Source organism: Ictidomys tridecemlineatus, chromosome 3 (genome assembly GCF_052094955.1).
Source record: "Ictidomys tridecemlineatus isolate mIctTri1 chromosome 3, mIctTri1.hap1, whole genome shotgun sequence".
NCBI classification, from domain to species: domain Eukaryota; kingdom Metazoa; phylum Chordata; class Mammalia; order Rodentia; family Sciuridae; genus Ictidomys; species Ictidomys tridecemlineatus.
Genome location: NC_135479.1, coordinates 138,954,812 through 138,972,829, shown reverse-complemented (window position 1 = coordinate 138,972,829; position 18,018 = coordinate 138,954,812). Strand labels below are relative to the sequence as shown.

The 18,018-nt window shown below is 36.1% G+C and overlaps 1 protein-coding gene across 1 annotated transcript in view; it reads left to right on the top strand.

Annotated features, from left to right (window-relative positions):
- Positions 1 to 16,607, top strand: part of Lsg1 (large 60S subunit nuclear export GTPase 1) — a 32,801-nt gene extending 16,194 nt beyond the window's left edge. Inside the window, exons 6-14 of the mRNA XM_078043893.1 lie at positions 1,315 to 1,375; positions 2,412 to 2,588; positions 6,234 to 6,647; positions 8,512 to 8,613; positions 8,700 to 8,843; positions 10,667 to 10,790; positions 12,011 to 12,090; positions 13,929 to 14,102; positions 16,083 to 16,607. Of these exons, the coding sequence (XP_077900019.1) occupies positions 1,315 to 1,375; positions 2,412 to 2,588; positions 6,234 to 6,647; positions 8,512 to 8,613; positions 8,700 to 8,843; positions 10,667 to 10,790; positions 12,011 to 12,090; positions 13,929 to 14,102; positions 16,083 to 16,262 (1,456 nt within the window). The 3' untranslated portion in view covers positions 16,263 to 16,607. The remainder of the gene's footprint in view (positions 1 to 1,314; positions 1,376 to 2,411; positions 2,589 to 6,233; positions 6,648 to 8,511; positions 8,614 to 8,699; positions 8,844 to 10,666; positions 10,791 to 12,010; positions 12,091 to 13,928; positions 14,103 to 16,082) is intronic.
- Positions 16,608 to 18,018: the final 1,411 nt, after the last annotated feature.

Sequence of the window (18,018 nt, the reverse complement as noted above, 5' to 3'; positions counted from 1 at the left end):
CCTAATCAGCGCATGAAATAAGCTAGCTTAAAATGTCTTCTTTTCCTTCTGGTGTTTTGAAACCATTTATCCTGTCTGCATGTTTAGTAGGTAGATGTAATGTTTATAGACCTTGTGGTTTTACCTTATTAGGCTTTGTCCCTTTTTTTTTTTTTTCCCAGACATTCATCTTAATTCAGTTTGCAAGTGAGATGTTACCTAAGAAAGGAAATTCTGGGGCCAGCTAAGACAACTTAAAAACAATTTGTCAAAAATTAGGAACTCTTTAAATTTGAATCACAAGGTTATGCTAAAATTTTAACTATTCTGTGGGGGGAGCGATGCACTTTCACTTGTCAAAGCCCTCCCCTAAATGATAACTTTGATTCCTTGGTATTTAGTATGGTTGTGGAGAGTTACCTTAGAAAAGGTTGATCTTCCAAATTAGGATTTGGGGAGAGTGCTATAAGATGGTGATAGCTCTGCAGCTTCTCTTTCCATTGGCAGTAACAGCCGGCCCTTAGAACATCTTGCTAGCCACAGAAACTGGAGTGAGGGAGAGTAGGAGGGAAGCACTTCCCAGAGAAGCAGAGGATCTTTTCTGAGGAGAAAAATGTTGCAGTGCCATGGAAGGCTGCTGCAATCCCCTCCAATTTGTGAAGGATTCAAGGACTACAGAGAGTTTTTTTATTGCTCCATATTCTTTTCTGTATGATGGAAGAAGTTGAACTCATGATTCCTGCTCAGTATGGCAACTTAAATTGATATTTTACTGTTTTGTTATTGAAGCATGTTCTTAGAACTGTTGAGTGATTGTTGGCTTTGTGGTAGTCCTGGGTTTAAATAAGATTTTGGCTTTTATAGAGATAGCTGTCAGCAAGTGATTTATTAGCTTTCTTTAGAAGCTTTAATATGAATGAAAATTAGGAACTGAATATTTAGACTTCAACTTGGAGTGGACTATGTGGAATACTCTTTTATCTTACCAGGAGAGTTTAATAGAAATTATAGTGGAAGTTTTAGCAATGAAATACCGCTTTAGTCTCTCTAAGCCATTGTTAGAATGGTAGAATGTTATGGTTAAGAGCATAACCCCTGGTCCAAACTGCCTGGATTCCTGTTTTGGCTCAGTTGCTTATAGCTGGTCCTAGGCTATAGGTCTTAGCTATAAGCCTCAGTTTCCTCACACAAACTGGGAATAATAGTGCTTTTAAAAATATGTGTCAAGTGCTTAATATACGGAAAATGTTTGCTACTCTTCCCTCGATATATGGGCAGCAACCCCTTTCACATCACAATGATTAGATTCTCTCACTTATTTTTTTTTTTTCCTAGTGATATTGTGGTCCAGATAGTAGATGCTCGAAACCCGCTGCTGTTTAGATGCGAAGATTTGGTAAGTAAAGAATAAGTTATCTGTAATATGTCAAAATCCACTGTACTGTCATGTATATCTAAAAAGAACAAAAAATAAATAAATAAAAGTTCAATTCAACACCTTTGGGGTAGCAAAGAAAGACAGCATCACTCACAACAATCCCTGTAGGCAAGCATTCTGTACTCATTAGCTTTGTTTGTTTAGGCCTCTCTCTCCTCCCAAGGTCAGGAGCTTGCATAATGCCACTGTTTAGACAGATGTTTTCTCTTCTGAAACAATTGTTCCATTTATAGGAAGGCACAAACACTTGCATGAGTTTTCTAGCTTTTAGTTCAGAAGCTACTTTATTAATAGACATTTGCCAGTTTCCCATTTTTCAAGAGACACCAATGAAAATAACATTTTACTTATTTTTTTCATATTCCATTCACTTCACTTTTAAATCCATGTTGTTAAGTTTTCCCTTCTTACACTTCACTTCTTATTTCCTGTAGAATTTCACAAGGAAATTATGTTTATAAAATTTCACAGGGTATAATAACTAAGGTATAAAGATTACATGAAATGATATATTACATATTTAAAGTAATAAAACACTATATTCTGTGAGGTGTTCATATTTCAATTGAGAACCATAGTTATACAGACTTTTTTTGTTTTTTTTAAAGAGAGAGAGAGAGAGAGAGAGAGAATTTTTTTTTTATATTTTTTAGTTCTCGGCGGACACAACATCTTTGTTTGTATGTGGTGCTGAGGATCGAACCCGGGCCGCATGCATGCCAGGCGAGCGCGCTACCGCTTGAGCCACATCCCCAGCCCTATATAGATTTTTTTTTAACTAGTCAGTAACAAAAATCTTAATCGTGAAACTTATTTTCAAAGCTTAATGAAAGATTAATTAATAGAATGTACCAAGATTTAAAATCTTTAAACTAGCAAGCGATTTACTGTGGAGGGGGTGCAATTTTTAAAAACACTTTTATTGGGTATCTTTAAAATAACTAATATTTTACTTGTTTGAAGAGATATTTCTGAGTGTTCTTGTCTCACCTAGGAATGTTATGTGAAAGAGACAGATGCTGAGAAGGAGAATGTTATTCTGATAAACAAGGCTGACTTGTTGACTGCTGAGCAACGGAGTGCCTGGGCCTCGTATTTTGAAAAAGAAGATGTGAAGGTTATTTTCTGGTCAGCTTTGGCTGAACCTGCTCAGTTGAATGAGGACTCTAAGGTAACCTGGAGCAATTTTTCAGGGTGTTTGCAGGGAGAATTTTGGTGTTTTGTTTTTCCCATTGGAGATTTGTGGGAACTGGTTTTGTTTTTTCAGGGGTTTTCCCCCTAAATACTAATAGTAGGATGACCAATAGAAGAGTGAATCACAAAATTACTGTTTTTGTAGTTTTAAAATATTCTAACATCCCTATTGTTGCACACTGATATTTTAAATTTTTTTCTTTTTAAATAAGACATTTTATAGGAAGTCTCATAATGACCTTGTAATTACTTCTAAGAGAAATTAGAACAGAAAGATGTAGTAACATCTCAGGGTTTGATCAGAATCCCTTGACTTTGTTTTAAAACAAAGAAATTAACCCTAAACTTAGATATACCCTCTTATTTCCTTAATCTTTTAACCCAAATTTTACAAAAATAGGGCTTTTTTCCTAATAAGATAATAACTATGAGAAGAAATTAATAGACTCATGTTTTATATTAATAGACATTTACAAGTAAATGTTTTTTTCCCTATCATCATTTCCTTTTCTCCTGTCAGTCACACATCCATTTAGTGGGTATGCAGCTAGGTTCTGTGAATACAGCATCCTCCTCTGGGTGTAGTCACAATTTAGTAAGCTCTAACCTCCAGTTCACCATCTTGTTAGTCATGTTACCTCTATGTGACTGCTTTCAATGACAAGGTCCCAAAACCAGATAGCTCATTCCTTTTCAGTCCCTAAATTCAGAAAGTTCTTCCCTTAGTGAAGCTGTGTTAGCCCCCTTAATCTTTGATCTGAGCACTTGTCCTATGTCCTCTTGGTTCCCTTGACTACACACTGTAATATCTGCTGTTAAATTCTTTATAGACACCCTCTTTGGAGCCCCCATTCTGAATGCCTATCTGCTTGTGTCAGGATTATGATTAAAATTGGCAGTATTACTCCAGAAGTATATACAGAAGTATATTGCCCAGAGCATATACAGAAAGGTGCACATTTTTTGACATCAGGCTACTTTTATTAATTCGAACTTTCTGTTAATTTCATCTGCTTCCAGGAGTTAAATTATGCTGTTTACTTATATTAACCTGTGGTCAACTGAATTTCTCAAATAGTTTTTTAAAAAGAGAATTTAGCAAACTATTTTTACATGTGGAAAAAGTTTACTTTTACCTCAACTTGGGATAGTAACATTAATGGTTTGGGATCAAGGTAGAGTTTATTTTTTAAAGGGCAGTTTTTCTTTTCTCTCATTCTGGCTTTGAATCATCTGCAGACTTTGTGTGTTTACACTTCTATATAGTCTATATATTCTTCTAAGTCATTGATAACATTTTTAAACATAATCAAACCAGAGATAGGAGTTCTGTGACCTTTTCTTGACCTACTAATCACTCTCTACCAAGCTTTTTTTTTTTTTTTTTTTTTTGTACCAGGGATTGAACCCAGGAGTACTCTACCACTGATCTATATCTCCATTACTTTTTATTTTTTGAGACAGGGTCTTACCAAGTTGCTAAGGCTAGCCTCCATTTGCAGACCTCCTGCCTAGCTTCCAGAGTTATTGTACCTTCAGCATTTTTATGTGGTGAAGATAAGCATACTCACAAGAATAAATAAAAACTAACCCATAAAAGTGATATTAATAGAATCTTACTCCCTACCAGGCTTGTTTTTCTGAACACATTACATATTTTGTTCATTAAGTCTTCTCAGCAGCATGCAGGTACTTCCTACTCTCTAGCAATTGGGCTCCGTCTTTTGCCTACATGCCCACTATTTCTATTGTTTCAAATCTGTCCTGGAAAGAAGTGTCTTGAAGAAGTGTTTAATTAAATATTTATCACTTTATGGTTCTGTCCTGATAAAACAAGTCAATAACCCTATCAGAAATGGAAAAAAAAAATATTAGTTTCTATGTCTTTAACATTCTTCTAAGTAATAGATTCTAGAGAGAAATGAAATTGTTTATATGATGTGTTCTCAGGAAACCATGGGTGCTTCCTATTGATGTCTGTCTTATTTTTAAGGCTCATAAGCTAATCTGTGGTTTTTTCAGTTATTAGCCTATGCATTAACATTGCTTGACTTACGGATATTTTTTTCTGATTTTTAAAGTGATGTGCCATTTGCTCCTCCCAAGTCTTTTAAAATCTCTTCTCCATAATTTCTCAGGTTGTGTTTTCATATCAGTAGCCATATCTAATTGGGTATTGAATATAAAACTTATTAAAAATGGCTTGACGTTCACTGCTTATTTGCCTTTCTGAAGAGTTTGGTTCTTCCTCTAATTGTTCAACCCTTTATTTAAATATATATAACTCTTTTTAGTTGAATACAATTCTCTGGGTCATCTATTAATAATTACATTTTCCAAAGGCTTGACTTTCTCATTCTTTTAATTTTTAACATAATTATTACAAAGTCCTTTTGTTGTCTTTAGTATTTTTTCTAAAGCTGAACTGCTTCTAGCCAGATTTTCTACCACACATTTCTTGATTTGTAGTTCACGTTCTTGTTTTTATATTTCTTTCATATTTTAAAATGATTCAGAAAAGATAAGTGAGGACACACTGACTTCTTTAGATTCATTGCTTATTTATCATAAAAATTATTTCTAATTTTAGGATTCTCTTACAGGCCAGATTTCTTTTTGAGTGGCCATTGTGAAATCATATCTATTTTTCCTCACATGTTGTTCTTTCTTCTTTCCTAACTTTTAGGATACCTGTTTGACTGTGTCCTCCTTGGTGGCTGTTACTCATTCTAGTATTAAATCAACTTAGAAATGATACAAAACATGTGTCACTTTCAAGTCTAACCACTTCACACTTGTAGGTAAGAATTAGTGCTACGGTAGAACTTCCTATCTGCTATGTTGTTCAAGAGGAATTCAGAAGAATTAACTCACCCATGAGTAGTGATTTTTATCTTTCTCTTTTCCAAAGGAAATCTTTCATTGATAATGAATCATCAACTTCTGGATTGAAGTTTTGCTTCTCTGCATTTCACACTCAGGGGTCTGTGCTCCATGGTACTTTTTGACTAATTAAAGGCACTTAAAGAGTAGCAGGGCTGGGAGTGTCCCAGTGAGAGCAGTTGCCTAGCATGGACACAACCTTGGGCTCCATCCCTAGTACCACAGACATAAAAGAATAGCCATTTCCTTAAACATTAAGAAATGTAAATGAAGCTCAAAAGTTTCTTGCTTTGTTCAAAAAGGAGAATGTTAAAATGTTTTATTGTTAATGAAAAATGCTTTTATTCTACAGCCCACTGCAAAATTATGTACTGCCAAAGAATTCATCTTAACATAGGGTTTTCCAGTTGCTTTAAGATTTATTTTAAATTAGAAAAGTAATTCATAACATTTGTACAAAGTTCAAATTATGCAGAAATGCATATGGTAAAAAGTAAAGATCTGCTATTCCTGCCCTCCTAGAGGGCACCACTATTGGTGACTGGCTGCATGCACATCCTTGCATAGAAAGGCTTATTTTCCCTCCTCCTTGTGTTTGCCTTTTCCAGTCTCCAGCATAATTTTCTTGTCCTCTGTTCATCTTACTTACAAAACCGGCTCATTGAGTATCTTCACTAAAGTGTAAAGTGCAGCTATACACTTCTGAACTTTTGTGATTTTTTTTTTTTTTTTTTTCCAGCTGGAACAAGTGAACCAAGATGCTGGAGAAGCCAACACATCTGAATCCGAAAACTCCAGTTTTGAGGAGAATGAAATTCCACACAGAGAGACCGACCATCTCTCAGACAGGGATTCTTTCTCACTTAATGATTCCTCTAGTGATGAAGATGATAGTGAATATGAGGACTGTCAGGAGGAAGAGGAGGAAGATTGGCAGACATGCTCAGAAGATAGCTGCCCTGATGAGGAAGCCCATGCTCAGGGCTGGAAAAAAAGCTGCACTGTGGATTCTGAGGTTCAGGGAAGGAAAACCCCACAGAGGAGGCAGATATACAATTTTAGCCACCTGGTGTCAAAGCAGGAATTACTGGAGCTCTTTAAGCAGCTGCACACTGGGAAGAAGGTGAAAGATGGACAACTTACTGTTGGACTGGTAAGATGAAATACATTATTAAATTATTACTACCTAAGTGTCTATTCCCCATCCTTTGTTAGCTACACAAGGACCCCAAAGAGCAGTTAGCCTTCTGGCATCATAAGGAGCACATCACCATCTTATTGCCCACTGGCATCATGTAATGAAGCAGTGTGTTGGCTTGAGGGGTGAACTCCCTCAAGGCTTATGTTACACACTTGTTATGTTAAATATATTATCCAATCTCCTTCCAGTTCAACTCTTAATGACTTGCAAATTACCAAGAGAAACTAAAATGAAAGCATTTAATATCTAGTTCAGTATTTTTTTGGCATCTTGAGGTCCTTGCCAACTTATACTGTAAATGTTCCTGATGCATATTTGGGAGAATTCCAACATCTTAGCCAGGCAAAACATGACAGATGCTTTAGTTGTGTAACCACTGCATAGCACAAAGGAGAAAATAGATCACATCCCAGCATATATATATCCTAATTCCAGAGGCTGTGAAAGTCCCTATACCCCAAAGGGAAAAAGCATGGCTCTAAATGGCTCCAGCCTTAGCTAAAGAAATGTAAGATGTTAGAGAAGGTGTTTATTATAAAGATCTTCTATCCAGGAGAACAAAGAGTAGAAGAAGGGAGGTCATGGCGGGTTTGGAGTCTTGGGGCTCTTAAGTTGCATGCCTGCATATCAAGTAAAGCTAATCCTAATTATGTTTGAACCTTCTATAGCTCCACTCAACTTACTTCCCTGGCCCTGCAACAACAACAACAATAGAAACTTGCTTAAAATGACTAAAGCAGTTGACATTTTCCCCAGTCATGCAGTAGAACTTTGGAAAAGTTACTTAATTTCTTAGAGTTTTAAGGCTTCATTCTGTGTTTTATTACCAAAAATTAATTTCTGCATGCATCAGAAAGCTCAGCTTCTCAACAAGTGTTTTTCATTTAATGAAACAAAACCCAGCCTCTCTCACTTTCTGAATGTGTTACTCTAGAAATACTGAAAATGGGCCTTGGAATATAGCTCAGTGTAACACTTTAGCATACACAAGATCCTGGGTTCAATTCCTAGTACTGCAAAATAACTAAACAACTTTAACATAATAAAATCCATATGTGAAAAAGCCATAGTAGAAATCCCAGAAAAGCAAGTTGGGGTTGTGGCTCAATGGTAGAGTGCTTGCCTAGCACATGTGAGGCACTGGGTTCAATCTTCAGCACCTCATAAAAGTAAATAAATAGGGCTGGCGATGTGGCTCAATTGGTAACATGCTCACCTGGCATGCGCGGGCACTGGGTTCGATCCTCAACACCACATAAAAAAAAATAAAGATATTGTGTTCACTGAAAACTAAAAAATAAATATTAAAAAATTCTCTCTCAAAAAAAAGTAAATAAATAAAAATAAAGATATTAAAAGAAATACTGAAAAAGGTTAATTTACCCATTCTAAAAACATTTTTTGATCACCTGCTACAGGCCAGGCATTCTGCTGGGCCCAAATTAAAAAGTTATTGAAAATTTGAAATAATCATATTGTGATTTAATGTCTGTCTGGTACTCATCTTCACTTCTTTATGGAAGATACAATGGGAACAGTGAAATGCCTGTAAATGGGGCGGTGAGATTTACTTAGGTTAACAGCAAAAGCTATAGAAATACAGTTTGTATAAATTAGCTATTCATCATGGAGATGAGACTGAATAAACCCACCCAAACTGCAGGAGAAAGGGGGGTCAAGGAACACACAAAGCATCTATTTCAAACAATCTTCTAAAGTAACCAGATGCTTATGCTAGTCTTGCCGCCATTTATGTGCTATCTTTGGGTCTTTGGTAACTACTGTGCCTTTTCAGTAATCGCTGAGTCTCTTCCAGGTGGGCTACCCTAATGTTGGTAAAAGTTCAACCATCAACACCATCATGGGCAACAAGAAAGTATCTGTGTCTGCCACACCTGGTCACACCAAGCATTTCCAGGTATTTCTACAGCCCCTTGCCATTCACATACCACTCCTCTTTCCCCTCATCTGCTATATATTCAACATAAACCTCTTGTCTTTCAGACTCTGTATGTGGAGCCTGGCCTATGCTTGTGTGACTGCCCGGGCCTGGTGATGCCATCCTTTGTGTCCACTAAGGCAGAGATGATTTGTAATGGAATTCTCCCAATTGACCAGATGAGAGATCATGTCCCACCTGTATCACTAATATCCTTTCTGCTCCAGAAAAAACTGGTTGTTTGGCACATACTAAAGCTTCAGGGATTGGGGGGCAGGGGGGCATTGCCTTTCAATGTCATTTGAAGAATTCAGGTCTGATATTTTAAAGACAATAAATAAAATACCAAGAATCTACACAAGTTTACATCAGGACTTAAGTATTAGAACCTTATCTCCTGATTTCATCAACCTATAAAAGTGGAAGAACCCCAGCTTTAGATTCTCAGCCCCAAGTTGCAAACCTTTATCATATTGTCATTTGACTATTTGAGTGACCTTAGAAAAACTTAATTAACTATCTGAATTCTTACCCTTTTCTATGAAATGAGAACAATATCTACCTCACAGCTGATGTTAATAATGTTTTCTGATGTTTACTAAGTATTAGTTAATACTCATAAGTCAGTCCTTGAGGCAGGTATTGCTATTATTCCCATTGGACAGAAACAAGTTAACCATTTACCCAAGATCTCACAGATGGTAGTAGGTTAGGAACTCCACTGCCTCTCAGCACCATGAGTTAAATATGAAGCAGCATCAAGGACAGTACCTGGCCATCCTAAGTGAATATAGTACAAATAGCAACCTGCATAAACCTTAGAATGCTGCATATATATATATATATATATATATATATATATATATATATATATATATATATATAGTAAGACACCATTTTTGTAAAAACTTTTATCTCACAAAACAGTTTTCTTGTGTTCATAGGTATATGTGTATAAGAAAGTGAAAAGTGGACTGAAGGATGTACCATAAACTGGTCTTACTTGGGGCAGAGTAGGGAACTGGTGTAATGAATTAAAAGCTTAAATTTTTTAATACTTCTTATTGTTTGTTTGTTTTTAGTACTAGGGATTGAATGCTGGGATATTTTTCTACTCGACTATAGCCCCAGATTTTTTTATTTTTTATTTTGAGACAGTCTCACTAAGTTGAGACTGGCCTCAAACTTGCAGTCCTCTTGCTTGAATCTCGTAAATTGTTGGGATTACAGGCAAGCACTACCATACCATAATTTTAATAGTTGAAATTTTGTTGTTAGTTGGGAACACAGGACTTAATATTTATGTTTTTCTGTATTTTTTGAGTCTGCTAATTAACAATAGACATGTATGAAGCATTTAAGGAAGATTAGGCTAGGTACTGTGGAGGTTAACAAGTATAACTCGGGTGGGTCCTGCCTTTTAAGGATGATCAGTCTATGGGGATATGAGATGTGTTCATGAATAACTGTATAAGATAGAATTATAAGTGACCTAAGGAAACTACAGATAAACTGTGGGAGATTAGAAAAGGGAAGAAAAGTCATCTGCATAGTTGTAGGCACTAGGAATAAAGACATCCCATGTTTTTATATCTTAATTAGGATTAGCTCACAAATTTATAGTTTATTTATAATCTTGTTTTTTTAGTGTCATCTTTAAGGTCTCTTTTGGAGATATTTTAAAATAGTTCTTTAGGAAGTGATAATTGGTGAATAAAACTTTGTTTAAAACGAAAAACTGATGGCTAGGGTTGTGGCTCAGCAGTAGAGCACTCGCCTAGCACATGCAAGGCCCTGGGTTCAATCCTCAGCACCACATAAAAATAAATAAATAAAGATAATGTGCCCAAGTACAACTATAAAGTAAATATTCAAAAAAAAGAAAAACTGATACTTTAATGAAAAACTGTACTATTTGGAGAGAAGAAAGGGCACTTGTCATAAAAGAAGTACTCTGTTTTTAGCAATATGTTTTAGATGTCATGAGGCAAAGATGGTCAGTTCAAGAAAATGGATTCTTTGACCAGTTTACGTATGCCAGAATATTCCACGACATGTTTTAGAAGCCACCTATGGCATTAATATCATAAAGCCTAGAGAAGATGAAGATCCCTATCGACCTCCAACCTCAGAAGAACTGTTGACAGCTTATGGATGTGAGTTGTTTTCTATATTAAAATATGAACAAAAATAGCAATATGGTTAATTAATAGAAATAGTTAACAGAAGTTTTGTGGAGTTGTGGGGATGTAGGCATTTAAACCCAAGGTAAGCATGTACTCTACCATTGAGCCACATCCCCAGCTATTTTATTTTTTTATATTGTAAATATTATTTTTTATCTAGTACTACTTAACAAAGCCAGTAAAAGAATAGCCAGGATGTAAAAACAAATGACCACAGACAGTTTCCGAGACCGCTGTCTGCGGGTCCATATAGAATTAAGGATTCTTGCAGTGAATTTTAAAAGGCATTGCCAAATTACTCTAGTTTTGCTTTGTATTTCTTTAGATAATTGTGAAGGTTGAACTTCTTATATGTTTGTTGCCCTTCTGTGTTTCTTCTGGAATCACCTTTTTCTACATATTGGTTGTATCTTAAAATGATTTGTAGAAGATCTTTGTTCTGTGTGGGCATGTGTGTGTGTGTTTTGTTTTGCACCCCCGAGTGTTTACTTATTTATGGTTTTCTTTAGCCTTACAGAAGAGGACAGTTTTAATAGACTGTCTTTTCCTCTTTGGATTTGACTCAGCTTGATGTTTTACTTGGGGAAGCTTTCTCTGTCCCCCCAAAATAATTGTCTTCCTGTAAAATTTATTTTAACATTCAGATTTTTAATCTACCTAAATTTATTTTTTGTATGATGTGAATTAAGATTCTAAATACTTTCCTGTAAACAGAACAAGCCAGCATCCATCTAGTATGTGAAAGCGCTGAGTTTTGAATACAACCTGTCTGCCACCATCTATTAATTGAATAATATTAAAAGGATCTTTATCATATGTTTGGAAAACTACCAAAAAAAAATAGGAGTATCATGAAATAAAAAAGCTTGCCCTGTTGCTTTTTATTTTGCTAATAATAATCTCAGATAGCCTCCTTAAATAAATATTTAAGATCCAGGGATTGAAGAAATAACTGGAATATGGAGAAATTTAATGTAACTTTAAGTGAGGTGCTAGAGATTGTTAAGATATCAAATTCAGCTACATAGTTATTCTGCATTAGCAAATATTTGTAATGCTAAACAAAATATATAATGATAATTAATTTTTTAAAACATAGTAATCATGCTTACTTAAACTTAATATACAGTACCTCAATTATCTTTGTGATATTCTGTCTTCTGAGTTCATTCTGTTCATTTCTCCCACAGATATGCGAGGATTCATGACAGCACATGGACAGCCAGACCAACCTCGGTCTGCACGCTATATCCTAAAGGATTATGTCAAAGTAAGTGCATGCTGGATTTTTGTTTTTGTTTGTTCTTACTTTTTTTTTAATATTTATTTTTTAGCTTTTAGGTGGACACAATATTTTTATTTTATTTTTGAGTGGTGCTGAGGATCGAACCCAGTGCCTCACACATGCCAGGCGAGCGTGCTGCGCGCTACTACTTGAGCCATATCCCCAGCCCTGTTCTTACTTTTGAATAAGAGAGTCTTTTCTCACATACTATATTCTTAACTAATGGCAACCTGTTACAAGTTTATGAGATTATTTTTTTCATTGAGATGGAGTAATAACTAGCGTTATATTCATAATCCAGAAATGACTAATAACATACTATGAAAGGAAAGTTGAAGACCTTTGAACACCTGGAATCACTGAAATTCATTGATTTATGCTTCTGGTGTTTCCATTTCTACAGCCTTTTGGTTGTTCCCATTGTGACTGTTATTACAATCTTCCTTATGGTTTACCTGTTTGCATGCCTTTCTTCCCATGCTTATCTAGTAACAGTAGTAGTAATAGCTAACATTCATATCAAAGATAACTTGCATAGGAGTTGTAGATGTTTTATATGTATCTCATTAAAAATATGTAACAAATCAGGCATGGTGGTGCATGCCGGTAATCCCATTTACTCAGGAATCAGGCACGAGGACTGCAAGATCAAGGACAGGCTGAGCAACTTGTAAGATCCTGTCTTAAAATAAAAAAATAAAGGATCTGGGGATATAGCTCAATAGTAGAATATGCCAGGGTTCAGTTAATTCCTAGTACTACCAAATAAAAAGAGAGACAGGGGGGTTAGGGGAATGGCTTAGTGGTATAGCACATGCTTAGCATTCTTGGACCCTGGGTCCAACCCTCAGCACCATGAATGAATGAATGATGTCCATTCCTTAGCACCATAAATATAAATGAGTAAACAAGTTTAAGAGGATTAATGCTGTCATGTTACAAATGAGAACAAGCTATTTTGGATTATCTTCATAATTAAAATGGAGATTAATCGTATGTAGTTCATGTAATTCTGGGAGATTATGAAAACAATGCATGTTTTTAACATATGTATGTTACAAATATCATTAAGCTCAGTGCCTGGCACAAGAATTATTTTGGCCTTAAGTGTAATTCTTTACAAAATTAGCATTATGAGGCCCTGGTAGTAACAAGTTGCAAGGCTTTGGCTTTATTCCTTTCTTTCCTCAAGCCCACATCAATGGAGTTCTTGGAGCATAGAAATAAAACTGGGAAGCCATGTTTTATTGACTCCAGTTCAGGAAGAAAGTAGTTAATAGTATTTATATGGATTATTTATTCTCTTACCTTCTTAACTGTGAAGGATGCAAAGATGAGTAAAGTGTAACTTTTAAGTCCTCTAGGGTGGAAAGATGCACATGTGTACCCAGTGAGCAACTATAATCTCACATATAGGAATTGGAACTGTCTTGATTTCAGATTTCTAGCCTAATGTTCCTTTAGTACAGTGACAATTGTCTAGTTGTATCCTGGTTTTTCTTTTGGAAAATATTGACCATAAGTATAATCATAAACGTATACTAAAGAATGCTTAGTAGAAATGCAAACAAACAAAGAAAAAAGATTTTGTTTTAGTCTTGGGGCCATGGGAGAGCACCATCTCTAGTACACTTTCACCATCAACATTGGTGTAATAAAGTGAGGACTCTTCAGTTGCAGTAGACCTAAACTCAACTCAGCTGAATCAAATGTAGAAAGCTCTCTAAGGAGGTGGCTGGTGGAAATGTCTCTTCTGGGGATTTTTTTTTGGGAAAACACATATGACACTTAGGAGACACTGTTATCTTCCATGTTCTTTGTAGGGGAAACTACTATACTGCCATCCTCCTCCTGGAAGAGATCCTGTGACATTTCAGCATCAACACCAGCAACTCCTAAGGAATGAAACGAGAAGTGATGAAATAAAAATGCAGCCGGGTGGAAATAAAAAAACAAAACAGATAGAAAATGTAGTCGACAAAACTTTTTTTCATCAAGTAAGTTTTAACTTTCTTTAACTTCTGATCCAACACATTTTTATAACAGTAAAGACTAGGATATTCACATACCATAATTAAAATTTAAGTTCCCACTCATCCTTTTAAAGGGTACAGTAATTTACAGTATATTTACAGAGTTGTACAACCACCACATCAGTCAGTTTTAGAATTTTATTACCCCAATAAGAAACTCCATGCTCTTGGCAGTCACTCTCATTCTCATCTCCCAGCAGCCCTTGCCAGCCACCAGTCCTTCTGGTTATATAGATTTGCCTATTCTATACATTTCACATGAATGGAATCATATGCCATGTGATCTTTTACAACCCACTTTTTTCACTTAGCTATCTATTGGTCAGATGATGGACATTTTCAACTTTATGACTATTATAAATAATGCTGCTGTGAGTGCTTCTATAAAAGTTTTTATATGGATATATATTTCACCTTCTCTTGGGGATATACATAGGAGCAGGATTGCAGAGGTTGACATTTGAGATACTGCCAACTTTGCTAAAGTGGCTACTGTTTTACATCCCACCAGCATTGTAGGAGATTTCTAATTTTTTCACATCTTACCAGTACTTAAATTTTCTGACTTTATTTTTGCCGGCCTGACAATGGGGCATGTATCTTAGAGTTTTGATCTGCATTCCCCTAATGACTAGTGATGCTGAGTATGTTTTCATGTGCTCATAGGCACATGTATGTTTTCTTTAGAGAAATGTCTATTATTGTTAAATTATAAGAATTCTTCTGGGCTGGGGATGTGGCTTAAGCGGTAGCGTGCTCCCCTGGCATGCTTGCGGCCCGGGTTCAATCCTCAGCACCACATACAAACAAAGATGTTGTGTCCACCAAATAAATAAATAGATATTTAAAAAAAAAAGAATTCTTCATATATTCTAGATATAAGACCCTTATCCAGTTTCTGATTTGCAAATATTTTCTCTCCCTAGTAGGTCCTTTTTCCTCCGAGTCAACATATCTTATGATTAGGGGGGGACTTGTTAAATATATTCAAAATATTCAAAAACTACTGTATCTTTACAATATGAACAACTTTGTCAGGCATGGTGGCATATGCCTGTAATCCCAGCAATTTGGGAGATTGAGGCAGTAGGATTGCAAGTTCTAGCCCAGCCTCAGCAACTTATTGAGACCCTATCTCAAAAAAATAAAAGGGATTGAGGATGTAGCTCAGTGGTAGAATATGCCTGGGTTCAATCCTCAATTTAAAAAAATATATAGCGTTAATTGCTTATATCATATCTACTGGATCTGTAAGTAGTATTTTAAAAGACAGATTTATGTGCAAGAGAGTTAAATCATAGAATTGTACCTAATATATATTTTAAATGCTTTTAAGTGAGTGCTACAGCAAAAAAGAAATTTTAAAAATCAGCTGTTTCCAGATTCTAGTTGGGTATTTAGCTGGTGCTTTACCTGTGTGTTTCACAAAATGAGCCTGTGAGGCAGGCAGGGTTATGTATAAGAAAGCTGAAAACTTACCACTAATTTTATTCTATAACTAACCTTTAGCCCAATATTTTACTATTGCACAAAGATTGTGAGATCTTGCTTTCCATATCAGATCATATTGGATTAGTTTTCCATACTACACAAACTTAAAATTTCTTTAAAAAGAGTCAGTGTCTAATTTGGGTAGAGGCAGGTTGGATTTTGATGGATTTTGATTAAGACAGAGATTCCAGAACAGACTAATGCTATGAATTTAGTTATAGATGGCATTTAAACCTATGGGACTAAGTAAAGTAGACGAGGGGGAAAATGAAATGAACCAATGAGAATTCTGGGAAGCTTAACATTTAAGGGGTGGAGAGAGAGAAAGAGAAAAAAACTTCACTCAGTGATATGTTCATGTTTATCTTGAAGTGATCCATAAACAATACTGTGTATGTTCATCAAGGGAGACAGCCATCTGGCACCTTGTATATAATGTCTTTTATTTCCCAGGAGAATGTGAGAGCTTTGACCAAAGGGGTTCAGGCTGTGATGGGTTACAGACCTGGGAGTGGCCTGGTGACTGCAGCTACTCTGACCTCTGAAAATGGAACCGGGAAGCCCTGGAAAAAACATGGCAACAGAAATAAAAAAGAGAAAAGTCGTAGACTCTACAAGCACCTGGATATGTGAACCTGGGCTACAACAGAAGTGGCATCTGCACTGTGCAGATGGAAAAGAACAGAAGCTGCTTGTTGCCTGTGCCTTGCAGCCACATCCAACAATCTTGCTATCAAGACTAAAGGGCTCCTGGAAATGCCATCTCTGACTCAAGTAGTCGTTGGAGCCCCAGAAATGTACTCCTATAGGAGGCTGGACTTCAGATGAGGGAATGGATGATGTATATTTGTTTGTGTAAACATACGCAAAAATGCATATTAATTTGAGTTGGGACGTTTTTGAAAATATACTAAAATTAATTTGTCACTAATTGATCTTTTCATTTGTTTAAGTAGATTAAATACCAGCTGAACATTCCATGATCTTTTAGCAGTTGTAATCAATTAAAATATGACTGGAATTTTAGATGAATTCTTTTGAGGACATTATTTGGATTAATAGTTTAAATTTCACATAAATGCCCAACATATCTTTGATATGGCAGAGGGCTGGAGAGCTGGCATATATCATTTTTAAAAGCCCTGAGGCTGGGGTTGTGGCTCAGCGGTAGAGCGTTTGTCTAGCACTTGCAAGGCCCTGGGTTCCATCCTCAGCACCACCTAAAAATAAAATAAAGGTATTGTGTCCAAGTACAACTAAAACATAAATTAAAAAAAAAAAAATGCCCCTGAAGAACTTGACCTTCCAAAATTACCCTCCCCTGAGCCAATCTGACAGAGGGAAGTATGTGTTGTAGCTAACTCATCTAGAGAGCCACGGAGAGTGAAAGAATAGTTTACCAGTTTTTATTTTAGGTATAGGGATCCCAGATAACCTTAGGTACTTACCATTAAGGGTGAGCCAGCACACTGTATTTTTTATAGTCACATTCTGTGTAATGCGCTATGGCTCTTTTAGCTCTTCACTTCTTTTGGGGGGGCGGCAGTTACTGGGGATTGAACTCAGGGACACTTGACCACTGAGCCACATCCCCAGCCTTATTTTGTATTTTATTTAGAGACAGGTCTCATCGAGTTGCTTAACACCTCTCATTTGCTGAGGCTGGCTTTGAACTTGCAATCCTCCTATCTCAGCCTCCTGACTCGAGTAGTCCCAAGCCTATGGGTTACAGGCATGTGCCACTGCACCCAGCGCTCCTCACTTCTTGTGTATCCCTTTTTCTCTGCATCTTGTTATTCCTTTAACTCAGTTGCTTGCTTATTTATTTATTTTTAGTACTGCGGATTAAACTCAGGGGTACTCTACCACTGAGTTACATCCCTAGCACTTTTAATTTTTTATTTTGATATAGGGTCTTGTTGAGTACCAAAGCTGGCCTAAACTTCTGGTACACCTGCTTAACCTCCTAAGTGACTGGGATTATGGATGTGCACCACCACACTGAGCCTTAACCTTGTTTTATTTTGTAAATTTTGGAGGAAACTTTCTGTATAAAAATATAAAGTCCTACATACAGTTTTGCAAAATATCAGAGGATTTACTGATACCTTTGTTTAATCCTTGAGTTTGTACTTAAGAAGTGACTGCAGCTGACTATATAATATTGTTAAATATAGTAATTATTATATATTAATTTTATAGTCAGTGACACATAATGTTTCAGTCAACAATGGACTGTATATACTGTGGGACCTTGAAATTATATCATGTACTGACATCATAGCTACTTAATTTTTTGTACCTGTGTCCTGATGTTCACAAATATTTACTGACCAGCCACCTCATGGCAGGAAGAGCAGTCTAGAAAATGACCACAGCTGAGGAGGTC